Source organism: Pelophylax lessonae, assembly GCF_965119305.1.
Source record: "Pelophylax lessonae genome assembly, chromosome: 2".
Classification (NCBI taxonomy): domain Eukaryota; kingdom Metazoa; phylum Chordata; class Amphibia; order Anura; family Ranidae; genus Pelophylax; species Pelophylax lessonae.
The window spans coordinates 566045971-566067943 of record NC_138769.1 but is presented as its reverse complement, the minus strand read 5'-3'; the positions used below and the strand labels follow the sequence as shown (position 1 = coordinate 566067943).

The 21973-nt window shown below is 42.8% G+C and overlaps 2 protein-coding genes across 3 annotated transcripts in view; both read left to right on the top strand.

The window, feature by feature from the left end:
- The window catches only part of GLS2 (glutaminase 2), a 144282-nt gene that overhangs the window by 48804 nt on the left and 73505 nt on the right, over positions 1-21973 (top strand). For both annotated transcript variants that reach the window (XM_082246244.1, XM_082246243.1), the window contains exon 2: positions 18225-18321. In XM_082246244.1, the coding sequence (XP_082102370.1) occupies positions 18225-18321 (97 nt within the window). The remainder of the gene's footprint in view (positions 1-18224; positions 18322-21973) is intronic.
- LOC309546718 (uncharacterized protein) lies at positions 6972-17861 on the top strand (the record flags this gene model as incomplete). The annotated part of the gene is made up of 3 exons (XM_082246422.1): positions 6972-8237; positions 17673-17711; positions 17826-17861. 3 exons carry the CDS (start codon positions 6972-6974, stop codon positions 17859-17861), a joined length of 1341 nt encoding a protein of 446 aa, XP_082102548.1.

Below are 21973 nucleotides of genomic sequence, written 5' to 3'. Positions count from 1 at the left end.
AAGACGGCGCACCATCAGTACCCCCTGTGGCTATAAAAACTGAAAGCACTGACATTGCAGAGTTCAGCAAGTATATCATTCGACGAGAGTTGATTACAACTGGACTGTCTGGATTTGATGACCGCCCAGAAAACTACAGGAGTTGGAGATCTACATTTAAGGCGGTAACCAAGAACTTGGACATTGATCCTCAAGCAGAACTTGACTTACTAATAAAGTGGTTGGGGCGTCAATCTTCAGAACAAGTAAAGAGACTTAAATCTGTCTACATTTATAACTTTAAAGCAGGCCTTGATGCTGCCTGGGAACGTCTAGAACAAGACTATGGGAGCCCCGAAGTCATTGAATCTGCCTTATTCCAGAGACTTAACGACTTCCCTAAAATCTCTGTTAAGGACAATCATAAGCTTAGAGAGTTAGGTGACCTCCTTCATGAACTTGAAATTGCTAAGTTAGATCCTAGTTTACCAGGTCTTAGCTATTTAGACACTGCTCAGGGCGTAAATCCTATTGTAGCAAAGTTGCCTAGTCATCTTCAGGGAAAGTGGACTAGTGTAGGATCAAAGTATAAGTATGAGCATTGTGTTTCCTTCCCTCCCTTTTCTTATTTTTCAGAGTTCGTGCGGAAGGTTGCAAGATCCAAGAATGACCCAAGCTTCTTCTATCCAGATACAACCACCATTCCTTTTAGTACTTCAAGGGGTATTGCCACCAACAGTAAATTCAAGGATTTAAGGCATCCTATTGCCGTGAGGAAGACTGCAATAGCATCCAACGTCTTAGCTACAGACATTAAAGCTAGCAATCTTAATCAACAGTGTCCTATTCATAATGCGCCACACTCTCTCTCCAAATGTCGTGCATTTAAGGACAAGCCTATTGAAGAACGCAAGTCATTTCTCAAAGAGCATAATATCTGTTTTAAGTGTTGTGCATCCTCCGATCATTTAGCTAGAGACTGTAAGATCGCCATCAGATGTTCTCTCTGCAACAGTGCCAAACATGTGGACGCTCTTCATTCAGACCTGTTCAAAAGGAAACCTTCACCCGGCAGCAACCCCAAGACTACATCAGATGATGGCGGGGAGAGAACTGAGCAATATGCCGACCCCGTAACCACAAGATGTACAGAGGTATGTGGAGAAGGGCTTCATAGCAAGTCTTGTAGCAAGATATATAAAAGGTGTAGTAGCGCCAAACACTATAACTAAATAATAAACAATGTAGAGTGTCCACAATAAGTCCCAATAGTCCAAAAGAGATGAGAAGTAGTGGAGACCAATTCCCAATATCAGAGCCGTGCGGATGAAAAGAAGCCAACACCCAAGCGTGGAAATATGCCAACTGCTTACCAGATATTAGATGGATATGGGCGATGCAATAAACTCAAATTGGGCCATCAATGACAGATAGTGCCAACGGTATAACTCATCGATTCCCAGTGTCTCAACAGATCATGGTTTAAGGGCAATGAAGGCTCAAATCGTACCACCAGACAGAGTAATGATCTCAGCAATAGTCAATTCACCTCAAAAGAAAGGGGCAGGACATAGTGCAGACTGTACAAACTCAGGTTTAATAATTGCATAAAAATATACTCACACAAAGGTGAATGTATACAGGCATCGTAAATAAGTAAAAACCGCGGTGTTGGTGGCGTGCTGCTCGTTCCGGATCACCTGACGCGTGTCGTCAAGGAAGTGACATCATCAGAGGTGGACCGGATGTACACGGCAGCACGCATATAAAAGGACAAACCGGAAATGACGTATGCGGATATAAACCGCAAGTGCGTTCCACTTGGTCGTCAGCCGGAACCGGAAGTGACGCACGCGGAAAACATCCGTCAATGCGTTCCAACGGGTTCCACCGGCCGGAAATAGCCTATGACAGCTATAATAAGTTTATGTAACCAAATTTATAAGAGTAATTGTGTACTCAACCACTCTAAACAGCCGGTGCTGATAGAACGAAAAAGAAAAAAGAAAGAAAAAAACTACCAGCATAGACAAAAACAGAGATCAAGTGGAAGGCACATAACACAGTTGCATGCTATGCAATTTTTCTATGCAAGAGAAGATCTATACATCTCAAATAGTAAAAAAAATGCCATTAAACACATATAACATTGGATATGAAATTAACCCACTCAAGGTCATATAAATATCCCATAAATAATAAAACGTTGTAGAAGAGGACGGAGGATATTAATGCTGACTCAGACGGATATAAAGTAACAGCATCAAATATCCACTCCGTCCCAACCTTCATAAAATAACAAATATTGACTCTGAAAAAACTAATAAAATAACATAGGATAAAATACATCACTAAAAGATCCTCATAGGTAATGATATCCAAAAAAATTAACTGTTATTAATGTAACAGTTCACATCCCACTCAACATTCAGCCCCCATGGAGAGTAAGTCCTCATATTGAAAATCCACCGAGTTTCGAGACGGGAAATTTCACGGTGGACATGGCTTCCTCTCCAATGGGGGGTGAATTTGTCGATCCCCCAGATCTTAGTACCCACAGGGTTTTTATCGTGGCAATTGGCGTAATGCCTTGAAACGCTATGGTTGGGAAAACCCTTTCTGATATTTTTGATATGTTCCCTCACCCTCACTGTCAATGTCCGCTTGGTGCGGCCTATATATTGTAGGCCGCATGGACATTGCAGGAGATAGACCACATTATTGGAGGAACAACCAATGAAGGGTTTGATGGGGTGTGTCTTGGAGGTAGCCGTAGATGTAACCTCGCAGAATTTTCTACCGGTAAGAGAATTTACTTTACATACCGAGCACTTCCTACATGGATAGTAGCCAGTCAAGGTATGAAAGAAAGGTAACCGTTCAGGCTTGTCGAGAACGTTCGGAGCAATCTGGAGACGCAAAGGCTCAACACCCCTGAACACAACTGGTGGAACTTCAGGTAGTTGAGGGCCCAGTACCTTGTCATTTTGGAGAACCCTCCAATGTTTTTTAAAAATACGTTTCACGTCTCCAAACTGCTTTGAATAGGTGGTGATGAAGGAAAAGGCAAAGCGATTGGAATCTGCTTGTTGTTTAGGCTGCTTATGTAATAAAGTAGACCTGTCAACGTTCTCAACATCATACAACACCTTATCCAAATTGCTCTCATCATATCCCTTATCGAGAAACTTATCCCTCAGCATTAGAGCTTGACTGTGATAACTTTCTTTACTAGTACAATTGCGACGAAGTCGTAAAAACTGACTCCGAGGTACCGATCGCAACCATGAGGGGTGGTGACAACTTCCCTGTTCGATGTAACCGTTACGGTCGGTCGGTTTGAAAAACGTGCTTGTCACAATTGTGCTATCCTTAATCTCTATTGATAAGTCAAGGAAATTAATCTTGCTATCACTAACCTCATGCTGAAGGACAATCCCCAAAGCGTTGGAATTGAGGTCATTAATGAAATCATCCAAAGATAATCTGTCGCCATCCCATAGGAGGAGGACGTCATCAATGTAACGCCTCCAAAAGACCAGTTCGGGTCTAGGCCGGCCATAGAGGACGTCATCTATGGCCGGCCTAGACCCGAACTGGTCTTTTGGAGGCGTTACATTGATGACGTCCTCCTCCTATGGGATGGCGACAGATTATCTTTGGATGATTTCATTAATGACCTCAATTCCAACGCTTTGGGGATTGTCCTTCAGCATGAGGTTAGTGATAGCAAGATTAATTTCCTTGACTTATCAATAGAGATTAAGGATAGCACAATTGTGACAAGCACGTTTTTCAAACCGACCGACCGTAACGGTTACATCGAACAGGGAAGTTGTCACCACCCCTCATGGTTGCGATCGGTACCTCGGAGTCAGTTTTTACGACTTCGTCGCAATTGTACTAGTAAAGAAAGTTATCACAGTCAAGCTCTAATGCTGAGGGATAAGTTTCTCGATAAGGGATATGATGAGAGCAATTTGGATAAGGTGTTGTATGATGTTGAGAACGTTGACAGGTCTACTTTATTACATAAGCAGCCTAAACAACAAGCAGATTCCAATCGCTTTGCCTTTTCCTTCATCACCACCTATTCAAAGCAGTTTGGAGACGTGAAACGTATTTTTAAAAAACATTGGAGGGTTCTCCAAAATGACAAGGTACTGGGCCCTCAACTACCTGAAGTTCCACCAGTTGTGTTCAGGGGTGTTGAGCCTTTGCGTCTCCAGATTGCTCCGAACGTTCTCGACAAGCCTGAACGGTTACCTTTCTTTCATACCTTGACTGGCTACTATCCATGTAGGAAGTGCTCGGTATGTAAAGTAAATTCTCTTACCGGTAGAAAATTCTGCGAGGTTACATCTACGGCTACCTCCAAGACACACCCCATCAAACCCTTCATTGGTTGTTCCTCCAATAATGTGGTCTATCTCCTGCAATGTCCATGCGGCCTACAATATATAGGCCGCACCAAGCGGACATTGACAGTGAGGGTGAGGGAACATATCAAAAATATCAGAAAGGGTTTTCCCAACCATAGCGTTTCAAGGCATTACGCCAATTGCCACGATAAAAACCCTGTGGGTACTAAGATCTGGGGGATCGACAAATTCACCCCCCATTGGAGAGGAAGCCATGTCCACCGTGAAATTTCCCGTCTCGAAACTCGGTGGATTTTCAATATGAGGACTTACTCTCCATGGGGGCTGAATGTTGAGTGGGATGTGAACTGTTACATTAATAACAGTTAATTATTTTGGATATCATTACCTATGAGGATCTTTTAGTGATGTATTTTATCCTATGTTATTTTATTAGTTTTTTCAGAGTCAATATTTGTTATTTTATGAAGGTTGGGACGGAGTGGATATTTGATGCTGTTACTTTATATCCGTCTGAGTCAGCATTAATATCCTCCGTCCTCTTCTACAACGTTTTATTATTTATGGGATATTTATATGACCTTGAGTGGGTTAATTTCATATCCAATGTTATATGTGTTTAATGGCATTTTTTTTACTATTTGAGATGTATAGATCTTCTCTTGCATAGAAAAATTGCATAGCATGCAACTGTGTTATGTGCCTTCCACTTGATCTCTGTTTTTGTCTATGCTGGTAGTTTTTTTCTTTCTTTTTTCTTTTTCGTTCTATCAGCACCGGCTGTTTAGAGTGGTTGAGTACACAATTACTCTTATAAATTTGGTTACATAAACTTATTATAGCTGTCATAGGCTATTTCCGGCCGGTGGAACCCGTTGGAACGCATTGACGGATGTTTTCCGCGTGCGTCACTTCCGGTTCCGGCTGACGACCAAGTGGAACGCACTTGCGGTTTATATCCGCATACGTCATTTCCGGTTTGTCCTTTTATATGCGTGCTGCCGTGTACATCCGGTCCACCTCTGATGATGTCACTTCCTTGACGACACGCGTCAGGTGATCCGGAACGAGCAGCACGCCACCAACACCGCGGTTTTTACTTATTTACGATGCCTGTATACATTCACCTTTGTGTGAGTATATTTTTATGCAATTATTAAACCTGAGTTTGTACAGTCTGCACTATGTCCTGCCCCTTTCTTTTGAGGTGAATTGACTATTGCTGAGATCATTACTCTGTCTGGTGGTACGATTTGAGCCTTCATTGCCCTTAAACCATGATCTGTTGAGACACTGGGAATCGATGAGTTATACCGTTGGCACTATCTGTCATTGATGGCCCAATTTGAGTTTATTGCATCGCCCATATCCATCTAATATCTGGTAAGCAGTTGGCATATTTCCACGCTTGGGTGTTGGCTTCTTTTCATCCGCACGGCTCTGATATTGGGAATTGGTCTCCACTACTTCTCATCTCTTTTGGACTATTGGGACTTATTGTGGACACTCTACATTGTTTATTATTTAGTTATAGTGTTTGGCGCTACTACACCTTTTATATATGCCTATATGATTTGTAATCTATCATTTAGTTGGCTGCCTTCACATTTATCTTCAGGATCCTCAATATTATTTTCATTTCTTGTTGTCCGAGCGCAGATTCTTTTCCCCTTTTTTATATATTGTAGCAAGATATGTCTTGTAAGAGTTTTTCCTGAAGGATGTCCACAAAATTCCATAAAAATGTATGCCATACTCGATGATCAGAGCAATCGCTCATTGGCCAGTACAGAATTCTTTGACCTATTCAACATTCAAGGAGAGACCTGGTCTTATACCTTGCAGACATGTGCAGGAAAGGTCAATACTTCTGGAAGAAGAGCCCATGGCTTTATAGTTGCATCAGAATATGAGGACACAGAGTTTCCTCTTCCAACTCTAATCGAATGTGATCAGATACCGAACAACAGAGAAGAAATCCCCACACCAGAGGTTGCACGTCATCACCCTCATTTGAGCCACATTGCTAACTACATTCCACCACTTAACAAGGATGTTAAGATTTTGATTCTACTAGGGAGAGACATTCCTAGAGTTCATAAAATAAGAGAGTTATGTAACGGTCCAGATGATGCTCCTCAGGCCCAGAAACTTGATCTTGGATGGGTGATAATAGGAGAAGTCTGTTTAGACCAATCTCACAAGCTCTTGGATGTAGCTTCCTACAAAACTAATGTTACCTATCGATTGATGAAATGTCCATTGCACTACTACGTGAAGGAAAGACTTGATTTCAAAAACGAAGTTCCATATCAAGCACTCCAAAGCATTAACTGCAAGCTCACTTCTCAAAAGGACTTTGGTGATTCAGTGTACCAAACTACTCGTGATGACAACAAGATTGCCCCTTCAGTCGAAGACAAGGAGTTCATCAAGATTATGGATATAGAGTTCTTCAAGGACAATTCCAACAGTTGGGTAGCTCCATTACCCTTCCGAGTACCAAGGCTTACTCTCCCTAACAATCGAGAACAAGCTTTAACCAGATTTGCTGCACTTAAGAAAACTCTCCGTAACAAACCTGAGATGCAAGAGCACTTTCTAGCATTCATGCAGAAAATTTTAGATAACCATCATGCTGAGCCAGCACCAGACCTTAAGAAAGGTGAAGAATGCTGGTACCTTCCGTCCTTTGGAGTCTATCATCCTCGTAAACCGGGGCAAATCAGAATAGTCTTTGACTCAAGCGCTCAGTTCCAGGGAACCTCTTTAAATAACGTTCTTCTAACTGGTCCAAATCTAACGAACAACCTTATAGGAGTGTTGATGCGGTTCAGGAAGGAACCAATTGCCGTGACAGCTGACGTCCAACAGATGTTCCACTGTTTCATAGTCAAAGAGGAACACAGAAATTATCTCAGGTTCTTGTGGCACCGCAACAATGACATTAATGATCAGGTGATAGATTATCGCATGAGAGTCCATGTCTTTGGAAATAGTCCATCTCCTGCCGTGGCGACTTATGGACTGAGAAAAACAGCGCAGGAAGGTGAAAAGGAATTCGGATCTGACACCAGGCAATTCGTTGAGAGAGATTTTTATGTAGACGATGGCCTGAAATCCTTCTCAACACCTGAAGAAGCCGTCAATTTGATAAAAAGGACCCAACAGCTCCTGTTGACTGCTAACTTGAGACTTCATAAGATCGCATCTAATAGCAGCGAAGTAATGAGGGCTTTCAATCCAGAAGATCACGCTAAGGATTTGAAGAATTTGGACTTGGGAGTAGATTCCCTGCCCATGCAAAGAAGTCTCGGTCTTCTCTGGAATGTAACTTCAGACACATTCACCTTTCAGGTCTCTGACGCTAAGAAGCCATTCACCAGACGTGCAGTCTTGTCAACTGTTAACAGCCTTTACGATCCCCTAGGCTTTGTGACTCCAGTTACCGTCCAAGGGAGATCCATACTTCGTCAGCTTACTGAGAGAGTGACAGATTGGGATGCCCCTCTGCCAGTAGACCTACTGCCTAAATGGGAGAACTGGAGAAACTCCTTGAAGGTACTGGAAGAACTTAATATCCCACGCTGCTATTCACCCACTTCAGTTTCAAGAAGTCTGAGGAAAGAGATTCACATCTTTTGTGATGCATCTACCGAAGCCATAGCGGCTGTGGCTTATCTCAAGATCATAGATCCGTCCGGGAGACCCCATGTCGGGTTTCTACTAGGAAGAGCCAAGTTAGCTACAAAACCTGCTCACACTATTCCAAGATTAGAATTGTGTGGTGCGACCCTAGCTGTTGAAGTCGCAGAATTCCTGCAAAATGAAATGGATATTGAAATCGATCAGATTAAGTACTACACTGACAGCAAGGTAGTGCTTGGTTATATATGCAACAATGTGAGAAGGTTCTATGTGTATGTGGCCAACAGAGTAGAACGAATAAGGAAAAACAGTAGACCTGAACAATGGAACTATGTCCCGACTGGTTTGAATCCCGCAGACATTGCTACTAGGTCAGTGCCAGCAGTTGTCCTCACACAAACCATCTGGTTTTCAGGACCCAAGTTTTTAATGGACCAGTCTTCTACAAACTCAGAAGAAGATATCGATTTCCACCTGGAGGATCCAGATACTGACCCGGAAATCCGGCCTGAAGTTGTAGCATTGAGTTCCAACATCTGCTCAAGAAGAAATTTGGAGGTAAGACGTTTTGAACGTTTCTCCTCTTGGAAACGGTTGGTGAAGACTATAGCACGATTTATTCATATTGCACAGATTTTCCGCAAATCGAATCAGACATCTTCTTGCCATGGATGGCACACCTGTAAGGAGTCACCCAACGCATTAGAGTATGAGAGGGCTGAGCTGTTCATCATACGTCGTGTGCAAGAAGAAGTCTTTGTGGAAGAGATTAAGTGCTTAAGAGGCAATGGACCAGTCCCAAAATGTAGCCCACTATTCACACTGAACCCAGTGATCGACAACGAGGGCATGCTTCGAGTCGGTGGAAGACTGAAAAGGTCAAACCTGCCAGGGAAGGAACAGAACCCCTTGATAATACCAAGAAACCACCATTTGGGAACATTGATTATACAGCATTACCATGAGAGAGTCAAACATCAAGGAAGACACTACACTGAAGGTGCAGTCAGAATTGCAGGGTTCTGGATAGTTGGAGGAAAAAGACAAATAGCCACGATCATTCACAACTGTGTTAAATGTCAGAAGTTACGGGGTAGACAGCAGTTTCAACAGATGGCTGACCTACCTGCAGACAGACTGAGTGAAGATACACCCTTTGCATATGTCGGAATGGATGTGTTTGGACCATGGACAGTAACGGCTAGAAGAAGTCGTGGTGGTCAAGTCAACAGCAAAAGATGGGCTGTAATGTTCACTTGCTTAACTGTAAGAGCTGTGCATATCGAAGTAATCGAGTCAATGGATACTTCGAGCTTTATCAATGCTCTAAGGAGATTTCTTGCTCTAAGAGGTCCCGTGAAGATGTTGAGATCAGATTGTGGAACTAATTTCATTGGTGCTTGCAAAGAGTTACAGATCGACCGACACCAAGTTGGAAATTATTTGAGTGATCTAGGCTGCATGTGGAAATTCAACCCACCACACGCTTCACAAATGGGCGGAGCATGGGAACGTATGATTGGGATGGCAAGGCGCATACTGGATTCTATGTTGCTTGATGTGAGTTCTTCACGCCTTACCCATGAAGTACTTACTACATTCCTTGCTGAGGTCGCAGCAATAATCAACTCAAGACCGCTGACAGCTGTATCCACAGACCCAGAATGTCCAACTGTTTTAACTCCAGCTGCATTATTGAGCCGGAAAATTGGACAGATCCCAGCGCCAAACAACATCTTTGATGAAAAGGACATATATAAACGTCAATGGAGATATGCTCAATACCTTGCAGATTGTTTCTGGGACAGATGGAGGAGGGAATACCTCACACTTCTTCAAGGACGTAAAAAGTGGCAAACCCAGAAGCCTAACTTAAAGGAAGGGGACCTGGTTCTTCTAAAAGAAAAGCAAACCAATCGGATCCAGTGGCCAGTTGGAGTTATTTCAAAGGCCATTGCTAGTGATGATGGAAAGGTCCGAAGTGTGGAAGTCAGGATTGTAAAGGACGGGAGCCCAAAAACCTTCCTGAGACCAGTCACTGAGACAGTCCTAATTATGCCTGCTTCCAAAAAATTCTGATTCAGTGTTATGTGTAGGAGTCACTTAGACCTCTAGCATAGTTAGCTTAGAGGAGAGGGCTACATAGCATTCTACTGTATGCAATGTTAATTGTATGTTTATGGAAAATAATTGTGTAGTGGTATCTCACGATACCAGGCGGGGAGTGTGCTGCCACGCAGCTTTAACTGTCTAGCAGTTGTTATTACATGTTATGTTATGCTATGTTATGGGTATCTTCCTTGCACCCCTGCTGTTTCTGGCTAGATGGTTTCTCCCATCTCCATTTTCCTGCTGTATCTACCATTTTGTTTAGTTGTTATGAGGAGACTGCAGAGTGTGGAAGCTGTGTAACTTCATTGTAAATTTACCTATGGAAAAGCCTCTATGTTTATGCCTTTGCTAACTTGAAGCATAAAGAAGCATTGGAGAACACCTCTGGAGTCTTTATTCATTGAGTAAACTATCTGTTAAAGCCATCATTCAACCTGCTGCACACACTTTCAGACTGGGGGTCTACAAGAAGGTCACAGGTACAATCGATGCTGAGACAGAACATATATCTTTCTATTTTCTTATCTCTTTCTTTTTTTGCGATTTGATTAAATTGCACATAAAAATGTACGTTAATCTTTATGTAAAATCGTAACCATATTCATTTTATTTTGTATTCAATTTAAGAGTATTATTCAGTCAACATGGCCCTCTTATTGTCTATAGCAATCAGTATTAACCCTCTTGGATACATATTCTTGTGCATTTGACGTATTGTACTTTTTTCCGCCCCGGGATGGATGGACATGATGGAGACCCTTGGGTGGACCAGGGGGTTCATGTGGAAAGTGGTAGATTGCACCAGCCGTAGCACAAAGGGCCCCTCTGCTCCCTTTGTGGAGCATAGGTGGACCTTCTGGTAGGCCTTCAAGAATGAAAGGCCTCTAAATGAGATGTGCGGCACTCTTTCTGTTTGCACTCCAGCTTGGAGCGCGGACGGACAGGGGAGGGCCCGCACCGTTTGTCAACTCACCGAAGGATCCTCTCGCAGCTCGTTGCCAGGACGATGAGCGCGACGATTACACCAGTGGCCAGCTGATTTACATCGTCAATCTGCCTAAGTAATAATTATCACTGAGGGTAAGACATATAACCATCACTCCCCAGAGGTCAGTCCAGACTGCATGGAGTCAATGGTGAATGGGACTGATGAACAAACATTGGTGTGACTTAAGAGACAGGTATGATCTGACTACATTGTAAACCCCCACCTTTTTCTACGGTTCTTTAATTTACAGTATATAATGGCTATTCCAAAGGTGGAGATGGTTACCTGTATAGGTGCTAACACTCCCTTTGCAGCCATTAAACCTGCTTTCCCTTTCAATAGAATGCAGAATATGTATCTATTACTTTTCTCTGCAACATCCAGCTGATCTTTTCAATACCCTTTTTTTCTTATGAGCCTTTATATTACCTATATATTTTATTATAGGTGATATACCTGGCTGTTGGTGTACAGGTGGTTTATCCGATTTTGGGCCCTTGTGACTGCGGCTCCACTCTTCCTGGGACCTGCTGGTTTACACCTACAGGCAGTGCTGTATCTTGGCCTAGGCCAACAAGGCCCAGGCCTAGGGCGGCACTTTGCAGGGGGGCAGCAAAAAAGCTGCACCCTGCACGAAAAAAAAAAAACAGCCTCCTCCCGAGTCCCGCACGAAAAGGGTCCCCGCCGGCTTGGGCTACACTTTTAGTATAGTGCGAATCTTATGGGGTGAATTGGGCCAGAGGGCAGAGTCCAGGAGGCAAATCAGTCTGACACCCCCATAAAGCAGTCAGTGATGAGGCTGCACCTATAAGGCTACGCTGATGGGCACCGATAGACTTGTGGTCTGTGGTTCACAGATGACAGGGCGGGTCATAAATAGTAAGGGGTGTGGCCTTTACAGGTAGGGGTGGGTCATATGTAAATTAGGGGGTGCACAAGTTAAGTCAGGCCTAGGGCAGCACAAAACCTAAATACACCACTGCCTACAGGGGGTCATACATGACCACCTGGTGGTAGCTATTTCCTATTCAGCTATGATGTGCAATGTTTCTGTTGAACTTTGTAAGTATAATGTAGCCTATGTAATGTTTTGACTGTGATATTATTACATTTTGATGACACATATACATTATTACCATAGTTAGTCATAATTATGTTACTTACAGCACACATTTGCATGCTAGAAAATAACAATACCCACTGCTGCACCTCTGAAAAAGGACTCTACAGTATCAGTCTGAAACATGTTAGGTGTCTACACATGATGTATGGCAGCCAGCCCAATGAAATATTATAGGTGGCCGCACAATTGTCATACTCTCTGTGATGTAATGGGTACCAATTTTTATACGTATTTATTTTCTAGATGGATGTAATGTTTATATGTCTTTCTATATATTTTATAATCTAACAATAAAAACTATTTTTTACTATGTTGGTCTGTGATGCAGTTCTCTGCATACAATTTTTGCTCTTTCATGGGAGGACTGGGCCAGGGGGCAGGGGGGCAATTGCCCCCTGGGCCGCTCTGATGTCCTGTAAAAAGGCTGCACCGCTTCTTCCACAGACATGCCTAAAGGATTCCTGGTGAAGAGAAGTAAAAAGTCCCCACCGCTGACCTACCGAGTGCAGGTTAAAGACAAGGACAAAGCGCAGGCCTCCCCCCTCAGCATGGATGGTGTAACTGTGTCTGAGCAGCGGCCGGTTCTATGCCCCACTGGAGACTCTTCTGCCCCGGCCAGCCCCATCCGAGCTGTTCCAACTCCCGCCAACCTTCTCTCTTCTGGCCAGATCAGAAACCCGGATTCATCAGGTAAGTAGAGAGTATCTGGAGCAGGGCTTCAGCTTGGAATGGAGGTCCGGAGGAGGATTGGGAGAGTGGGAGGGGGGTGAGTGAATGTGGGAGGGGGCCAAATTGCTGCACCATGGGCCTCTGGTTTGTACTTGCCCCCTTGGCCGAAAGTTGCCAGTCTGCCCCTGTTAATACATACAGTACATACACAAGTATAACTAACATAAAAACCTTGCAAAGACTATATATTCCCTATAACTGAAGTTAAGTCTTAAAGAAGAAGTTAAGCCTAAAGCTAAAATCTCTAAATCTACTGGCAGCCACGATCTAAGACTAACCATATCCAGCCCTGTAAAGCAAAAATTGCTATACAGTAATACCGTGGATTGCAAGCATAATTTGTTCCGGAACTATGCTTGTAATCCAAAGCACTCGTATATCAAAGCACATTTCCCCATAAGAAATCCAAAATCATTTATTTATAAATCCTTCAGTTTATAGTCTATATAAAAAGATTATAGCAATGTGATAGGTTGTGTAACCATAAAATGTCCATCAACAAATGGCAGCCTCCACAAGGGGATTAGAAACCGTCAGTCTGAAGTCATGGCTGGGAAGACTACCCTGCAGTAGAGCGTTCTGAAAGCAAGGCTTGACGTGCTCGTGGAGCGATGTGTGAAGGGATGACGTTGATGGTGGCGTGGAGGGCGATATATGTGGACATAAATGGAGCTAAGTTGCGCTAGATTGTGCTATAATGACAGATGATGCCAAAGAAAGACACAATGACTGATGTTATAACCACAAATGAATGTCCTCATAAATATCAAGGGTAATGTCCAAATATCAGACGCAGTCCAAAATCCGGAATCCCAAAGTCAGAGAAAATAGGACAATAATCATGTAGTCTCCTTACCAGATATAGAGAAAGAATTCGCCCCAAAAACACAGATGTATATTGGATCCACCAGCCTCAGATCAGCGAACTCATAATCATCTCAATGTTGAGTGGCAATTATATGTGGAAAGAAATTGAAAACATCCATAGCATAATATTGTTTTGGCATTGATATATCACCCTAGGAAGTGCACACCATCACCAGAGCCAGCCAGATACCAGAATGCAAGTGAGAACACCGACACCCTTATATCCCAAATGCTTACCAGATGTCAAAATGTGAAGGGCAGAGGAGAGAAATGACAAACGGAAACCACCAAGTCAAAAGGACCACTCCCAACACCACTGCCTCTTACCAAATAATGATAGGATGTAAGCCAAAAATCCCATGGATGATCCTCAGGACAGGCAGCTGGTTGAGCGGTCACTCCAAATCCCAATAATGGTATGGAAAAACAAAGCGCTTGATAGTGTAAAACCACTAGATTTTATTCATAAACAAAGGAAAGCAACTTACAAAATTAAGAAGAATCAAAGCGTGGATAGAGCATGGATTGAGATAAGCCGCCGGCCGGTCGGCTTCTCCGCCCGTCCTCATCACTAGCAGGTGACGTCAGCACGCCGCGACCGACGCACGTTTCGTCAGATATGACGTTTTCAAGGTACGACACCGTTTATATACAGAAGGATTCACACCCCATGTGACCATCCAGGGCGGATCAATCCGCCATCATAACTGAGGTATAGACAGCAGTATTGCCCTGACAATGGACAAACCATCATTAATTGCCACTTAAATGCGATATATAAAAATTGTGTGTTATAAATTAATCCCCAGTAATCGAACCTGAAATTGATTCCAAACCTGAATTGAAAAACTAGGTAATTAATAGCGGCACCTGCTAGCAAACACAGGTGTCCGCTCAATGTTAATTCTAATTCAATCATATAGGAATCGGTCACCTAAAGTGTAGTACCTCACGGTCACCACAATTCATATAATGACAGATACCCAATTTATAAACCTATTAAATGTTAGGAGTGTTAAAGTAACCATAATATATACTCAATCTGAAACCAATTAAAAAATATAAATAATAAATGTATAAATATGTATGAATGTATATTAACCACTTTGCAACCGCTCACGTTAATACTACTGCGGCAGAGTGGCTCGTTCCCGTCCAGCCACGTAGTATTAACGTGACTGGACTCCTCCCCTTCTGGGCGGCGCTTGCGCGCCGCCGGAGGCTCGCTCCCGCTGTTTTCATTCACAGCGGGAGTCGGGCCAGGGGAGGAGCAGCGGCGATCGCCGCTGCTCTTACCCGATCGTCGGGGATCGAGTCTGGAGATCCGCCCGCTGTGTGTAAACACAGCGGGCGGATCTCCATAGTGACAGGGAGTGACAGATCGGACTGTTCAGCATAGCTGGACATCCGATCTGTCCATGAATCACATAGTCACCTCCCCCCCTACACGTCAGTAAGCACCAGGCATACATTAACCCCTCCCTCTCCAATAAAATTAACCCCTTCCCTGCCAGTGTCATTTTTACAGTAACAGTGCATATATATAGCACTGATTACTGCAGTAATGTCACTGGTACCCCCAAAAGTGTCAAAAATGTCAGTCAGGGGTCCGGTCTGTCCGCCGCAATGTCGCAGTCCCGCAAAAAAAATCGCAGATCGCCGCCATTACGCGTTAAAAAAAAAACACCAAAAATGACAGAAATCTTTCCCTTTGTTAGTAAACGCAATAACTTTTGCGCAAACCAATCAAAATACGCTTATTGCGATTTTTTGTACCAAACATATGTAGCATAAAACAAATTGGCCAAAAACTTTTAAAAAAATTGGTTTTTACATCTTTTTTGGGGGGAATTTCATATAAAAAAATGTGAAAAATATTGTTATTTTTTCAAAATAAACGCTCTTTTTTTGTTTATAGCGCAAAAAGTAAAAATCGCACAGGTGATCAAATACCACCAAAAGAAAGCTCTGTTTGTGGGAAAAAAAGGACGTAAATTTCGTTTGGGTACGGCGTCGCACGACCGCGCAATTGTCAGTTGAAGTCGCACAGCGCCGAATCGCAAAAAGTGGCCTGGACGGAAGACAGCAAAATCCTCCGGTTGTAAAGTGGTTAAAAACATTCAGTGTGGTGACTAGTAATGCCACCCACTGACAAACACAGTCTGTTAAATGTTGATTCAAATTCCATCATAAAGATATCGGAAACATAAAGTGTGGTACCTCGCAATTACCACAATTCATATATTGAAAAAAATATATAAAAATAAACATATTAAATATTTTAAATAATTTACATATTAAAATAACCATAATACATGCTAATAAACAATTAATCTAAAACCAATTGAGTAAACATATAAATATGTATATTAAATGCATTCAAATTTTAACTAAAAAAGCAGAATCAAGAACCAAATTTAAAATGTAAAATTACTATACAAACAAATCAGTCATCCCCAAAGGGAATGATATAACGCTGGCCTTGAAAAACGTCAAAATTGCCATACCTATTAAGCTGTGTCAATGAATGCATTGACATCAGTATCAACATTGTGTCCATACGGCATATAAGTTCTAACCCTATGGATCCAGGACATCTCCATTTTGGAGATGCTCCGTACTAAAGGCTCGCCTCTCCAGTTAGGGGAAAATTTATCAATCCCCAGAAACATCACATTCCTCGGGTCCTTATTATGTGCTGTCAAAAAATGTTTGGAAACCGAATGTCTGTCAAAACCCTTGCGTATGTTCGCAATGTGCTCATTAAGACGGACATTCAGAGGACGTTTAGTCCGTCCTATATATTGTAGCCCGCACGGGCACTGGAGCAGATATACAACCCCAGTACTCGTGCAGGAGACAAAGGGGCTGATCTTGAAAGTCTTGCCATTGCTGGTAGAGATAAATTCTTTGGTGTTTTTCTGCCTAATGCAGTTCAGATGGCACACTTGGCATCTGTTGCACTTATAAAATCCCTTTAGATATATGTTGACAGCTTTACCCCGGATGCCTGCCTACTTGGATGTGCCTGTTTTAATCATCAACCATGTGAGTTGCTAAATATTGTACCTTCATTAAATGTAACCATATTGCTACACTTAGAGGCACCTCTCTTCTCTTTTATACTCAGTTGTGACGTGACACTACTTGGAGATCAAGACATCGCTTGTTCATCAAGTCAAAATTTATAAAAAAAATTTGCTTGTCTTGCAAAGCGCACTCAATCCAAGATTTTACTTTACATACCTTTTATGCCGGCGATCTGGTCTGGTTCCACGCTGAGTTGTCAGCGGCGGTTTCTCTGTGTGGCTTAGTGTCGAAAAGACAATAGAAGCACCATAGTAACTCTATGGGTAACGTCACTTCCCAGGCATTTCTCAGCTGTTATCGGCTGTGGCCTGCACAGTGCTTTCGCCGCTGGAGCCCGGACCGGAGTAGCCTCAGAAAAGGTATGTATACTGATTTTTGCTTTACAGGTCTAGAAAGGTTTGTCTTAGATTGTGGCTGCAAGTAGATTTAGAGATTTTAGTTTTAGGCTGAACTTCCACTTTAAAGTTTTTCCAAACCCCCAAAAAATTCATATATTGCAACTTACCAATCTTTTGATGTGGTGGCTACCTTGGTTGTATTTTTGTTTTTTTCTTTTTAATGCCTCATATTCACCTGGTAATTCTACCAGTAACACATTTCTTGTCCCTGGATGGCTATACTCATTTCTCCGCTGTATCCACTGTATCTGTGGAGGGAGTCTTGGTTGCCAATCATATCTGCCTTTGTTTATTACATAAGCGATGATGGGATTATAAGAAACATAAAATGACTTTGCTTTCTTTTCTGCTCTTAGGATGTGACGGGGACACTGCATTTCTGGCAAGATAAACAGGTATTTTCTGTTCTTGCTGGAAATTGTCTTAGTCTAAGTAAATAAAACAAATACAGCCACCACATCTAAGGACTGGTATGCTGAAATATATTACATTTTGTTGTTTGGTTTTAGATACACTTTAATGTTTATATGCCCTTTATTGTATAATTGTCATTTTATTTTTCTTATGCTTAAAAGTGAAATCTCCTAGTTTGTGCTAAAGGCTTTTAACATGCTAACACTCTTTTGTTTATGTCTTTCTGTATTATAAAATTCCCAGTTTGGTTTATATCAATGTGTAAAAGAATGCATGTGATTCAGTATTGTTTGTTTAATATGAACATTAACCTCCAGTCATAGCTGACACTTCTTGGCTGTAGGTAAGTAACATTCTTCTTTGAAGTGCTGAAGTGTTGGCATCTCTAAAGTATTTTTGGGCTGTGAAAATACAATGCATTATCAAAAAAAACAGAGGACATCTGTATAAAATTTAACGCATGTACGTTTTATTTTTTGTCTTTCTAATTTCAGAATTGCCAGCAACACTGTTTTACATCGCCTCACCAATCTTCTCTTCTACACAATATCTGAAGGACAAGAACAACTGCCGGTCAACAAGTTTATTAACGTAAGAGTCTGTAGGAATATAAACCTATGTGTAAGAATCTGTGAATGAAGCACTAGTACAAAACCGAGAACTGCTACAAGTTGCAGAATATAGAGCATAACATTTTATAGGCAACAGCATGTAAGAACAGTGTAATTAAAAAAAAAAACATAAATGTGGTGTATGCCGGGCAGGGGCGTAACTACAGGGGTTGCAGGGGTTGCAATTGCAACCGGGCCCCATGCTCCAGGGGCCCTGTGCGGCTCCCCTGTAAACCTGGATAGGAGGGGTGGTGGGGGCAGCATGTAGAGAAATCACTGTCCTCCTTTTTCCTCCTGTAGCTGCAGGAGGAAAATGGAGGATATTGGTTCCTCTGTATGCTGCCCCCGCCACTCCTCCTATCCAGTTCACTTGTGTTCTGCTGTCTCTGGGCCCCTGTGTGCTCCCCTGGTTCCCCCCCCCCCTACTGTGCTTAACCCCCCCCCCCCCCCCACTGTGCTCCCTCCCCTCTCCTGCCGGCTGCTGCAGGGGATGTGTGACAAAAGAGAACCGGAAAGGGGTCGGTAAATTTGTAATTTACCAGCTCCTTCCTTTTCTGAATGGACAGAGTCATAGTCAGTGACATTGTAAAAAAATAAAATAAAATGATAAAAAATAATACAATGAAAATACCAAAAAATAAAAACTACTGACACCAGTGGGGGAACTTCCAGGATCGCAAAGGTCACACTTGCAACCGGGCACTGGCATTCCACCACCATGGGGAGGCCTTAAGATGGCAGGAAGGAGGACCACTGCAGAACTTGTGAAAGGGTCCCACTGCGGGACCGTAATAAAGGGCCCCCACAATGAGAGTAAAGGGCCCCAGGATCAGTGGGAAGAGCTCCAGGCTTGAAGGGAAGGGGCGGCCAGGGGTCCGGGGGGCCCTTCATGGTTTCTTGCAGCGGGTCCCTGAAGGTTCTAGGTTACACCTCTGTCAGGAGCATGTGACACATCACAGGTTCTTGGCTACTGGCCTGTTGCTGTCACATGAGCCCTCAGCCATGTGTAAGCTCAATTGATGGTACACAGGGGTTACAGTCCCTGGAGTGCAGGGGATGCTGGAGGCACAGATATTCTGGAACTGGAGCTAGAATGAGATGCCTAAAGCTGCCAAACCTTTGAAAAGACCATTGAAAAAGCAAGGTAAGAAAGGATCAAATGTCTGTAACACTGCAGATAACAGATAAGCTTTGCAAATCTGTACCACTACAGATAGCAGATAAGCTTTGCATGTCAGTAAGGCCTTGTTCACACTTGCTCAAAATAATGATGCTTAACCAACCCGCCTATAGCAATAATGCGAGTTGTTTGTTGAATGTGCAACGCGTTTCACACATGTTAAAGGCGAGTTAAAAACACTCCCCAAACGCTCTATGCGTGTTTGACACACATTTTAGGAGCGTTAAAAACGTATCCCAGATGCCTAGGATTTTTCTTGACTGCCGTGAACAAGGTCTACAGCTCTGCAAATGCATCGCAAACACATGGAGGTGTGTCTATTGTGCATTACCATAGACTTGAATAGAAAGAGTTGAAATGCTTCAACTTCTTCCAAGCGCCACTAGAAGCTTCATTTTTGAAGCGCAGGAATGCGACGCAACACAACACAAACTCTTCATGTTTTGATAATGTGAACATCACTGTGTACTGTCCATATTGTCAGCTGCAGACTACTTTACTAGGAGTTTGAAAGGCTTTTACCAATTAAATTAATGTAACAATAAAGAGGATTGCAGGATGAAGGTGGCAGGCAAACAGCAGGGAAGTGGTTAAATAATTGTATCATTTGTGATAATACAGAGGATTGCAAGATGATAGTTTCTGACAGACAGCAAGGCAGTAGTTTAACAATGTACCATTGATCATAATATAGAAGGTTGCAGTATGTCAGCTACAGACAGACAGCAAGGCAGTGATTAAATATCATTTTCATTTGTGACAATGCAGAGTATTGCATGATGACAGTTGCAGACAGACAGACAGACAGACAGCAAGGTAGTGGTTAAAGAGACGAGATGATGGAAAATGAATGCATGATCTGGTGCCATGTTAACCACTTAAGCCCCGGAGGATTTGGCTGCTCAAAGACCAGGGCCTATTTTGCGATTCTGCACTGCGTGACTTTAACAGACAATTGCGCGGCCGTGGGACGCTGTACCAAAATGAAATTGACGTTCTTTTTTTTCCCACAAACAGAGCTTTCTTCGGGTGGTATATGATCACCTGTGCCATTTTTATTTTTTGCGCTATAAACAAAAAAAAGCGACAATTTTGAAAAAATAACAATATTTTTCACATATTTTTTTTTATATGAAATTCTTCAAAAAAAATGTAAAAATCAAAATTTTTTAACATTTTAGGCCAATTTGTTTTCTGCTACATATTTTTGGTAAAAAAAAATCCCAATAAGCGTATTTTGATTGGTTTGCACAAAAGTTATTGCATTTACCAACTACGGGAAAGATTTATGTAATTTTTGTCATTTTTACTTTTTTTTTTTTTAACGAGTAATGGCGGCGATCTGCGATTTTTTTTTGCGGGACTGTGACATTGCGGCGGACAGATCAGACTCCTGACTGACATTTATGACACTTTTGGCAGTACCAGTGACATTACTACAGTAATCAGTGCTATAAATATGCACTGTTACTGTCAAAATGACACTGGCAGGGAAAGGGATAACTTTATTGGTGATCAAGGTGTTAAGTGTGTCCCTAGGGGCGTGATTCTAACTGTCAGGGGGCGTGGTTCATCAGATCATCACAGAGACATATGATCCTACATAGCAGGATCGTATAGCCTCAGTGATGATCTAAGGGAGAATGACAGACGGCTGTGTTTACATCAGCCGTCTGTCTTTCTCCCTCTCCTGCGGGAGATTGCGAGTGGCCGGCGGACATTGGAGCCGCCGGTCACACGCTCGGGGATGGCAGGGAACAAGCGGGGGCGGGAGCGTGCCACCGGCGGAGCTCGCTCGCCCCCTACAGGCTCGTGGGCGAGCGACATACTGGTACGTCACTTTGCCTGTAGGGGGCTGACTGGAGCAGTATATAGTCATGCGGCAGTCGGCAAGTGTTTAAACTTCCATACCACTTATATTTAAATTATCACTTGGGAAAATGCCTTTAACCCCCGGCATAAACAGGACAAAACACACAAAAAACATCTCCCCCTTAGCCATTATCACCCCAGCACAAATTTACCCCCCCAGGCTTGAACTAACCAGACCTCAGATACAGCGGTGCCTGGCAGAGTGAATCTGTCCTCATAGGCTCTGCTCATCTGTGTCTTATAACATGTCAGAGCCAAAGAGGATCTTAGGAGTGCCTTTGGCTATGTATTTTTTGCTCTAATTCAAGGTTTGACAGGCAGGTGGGTACAGAAGCCAGTGGTTGCTAAAGCAATCAAATCAGCTAAATGTTAAAAAATGGCGAGCAGTCGTGGCATCAAGAACTGGTGCCCTAAGAGATGCACCGCATTTACTCCAGGTGCCCATAGCTAGCAATGCAGGCTTTGACAAGCAGGGTGTAACGCTCCGGCGTTTGTTTAGTGAACTGGATTTGCAGCTGCAGAATTTCCACTCAGTAGTCGTGTAGAGATGTGTTGAATTACCATATCCAACTCTCCAGAC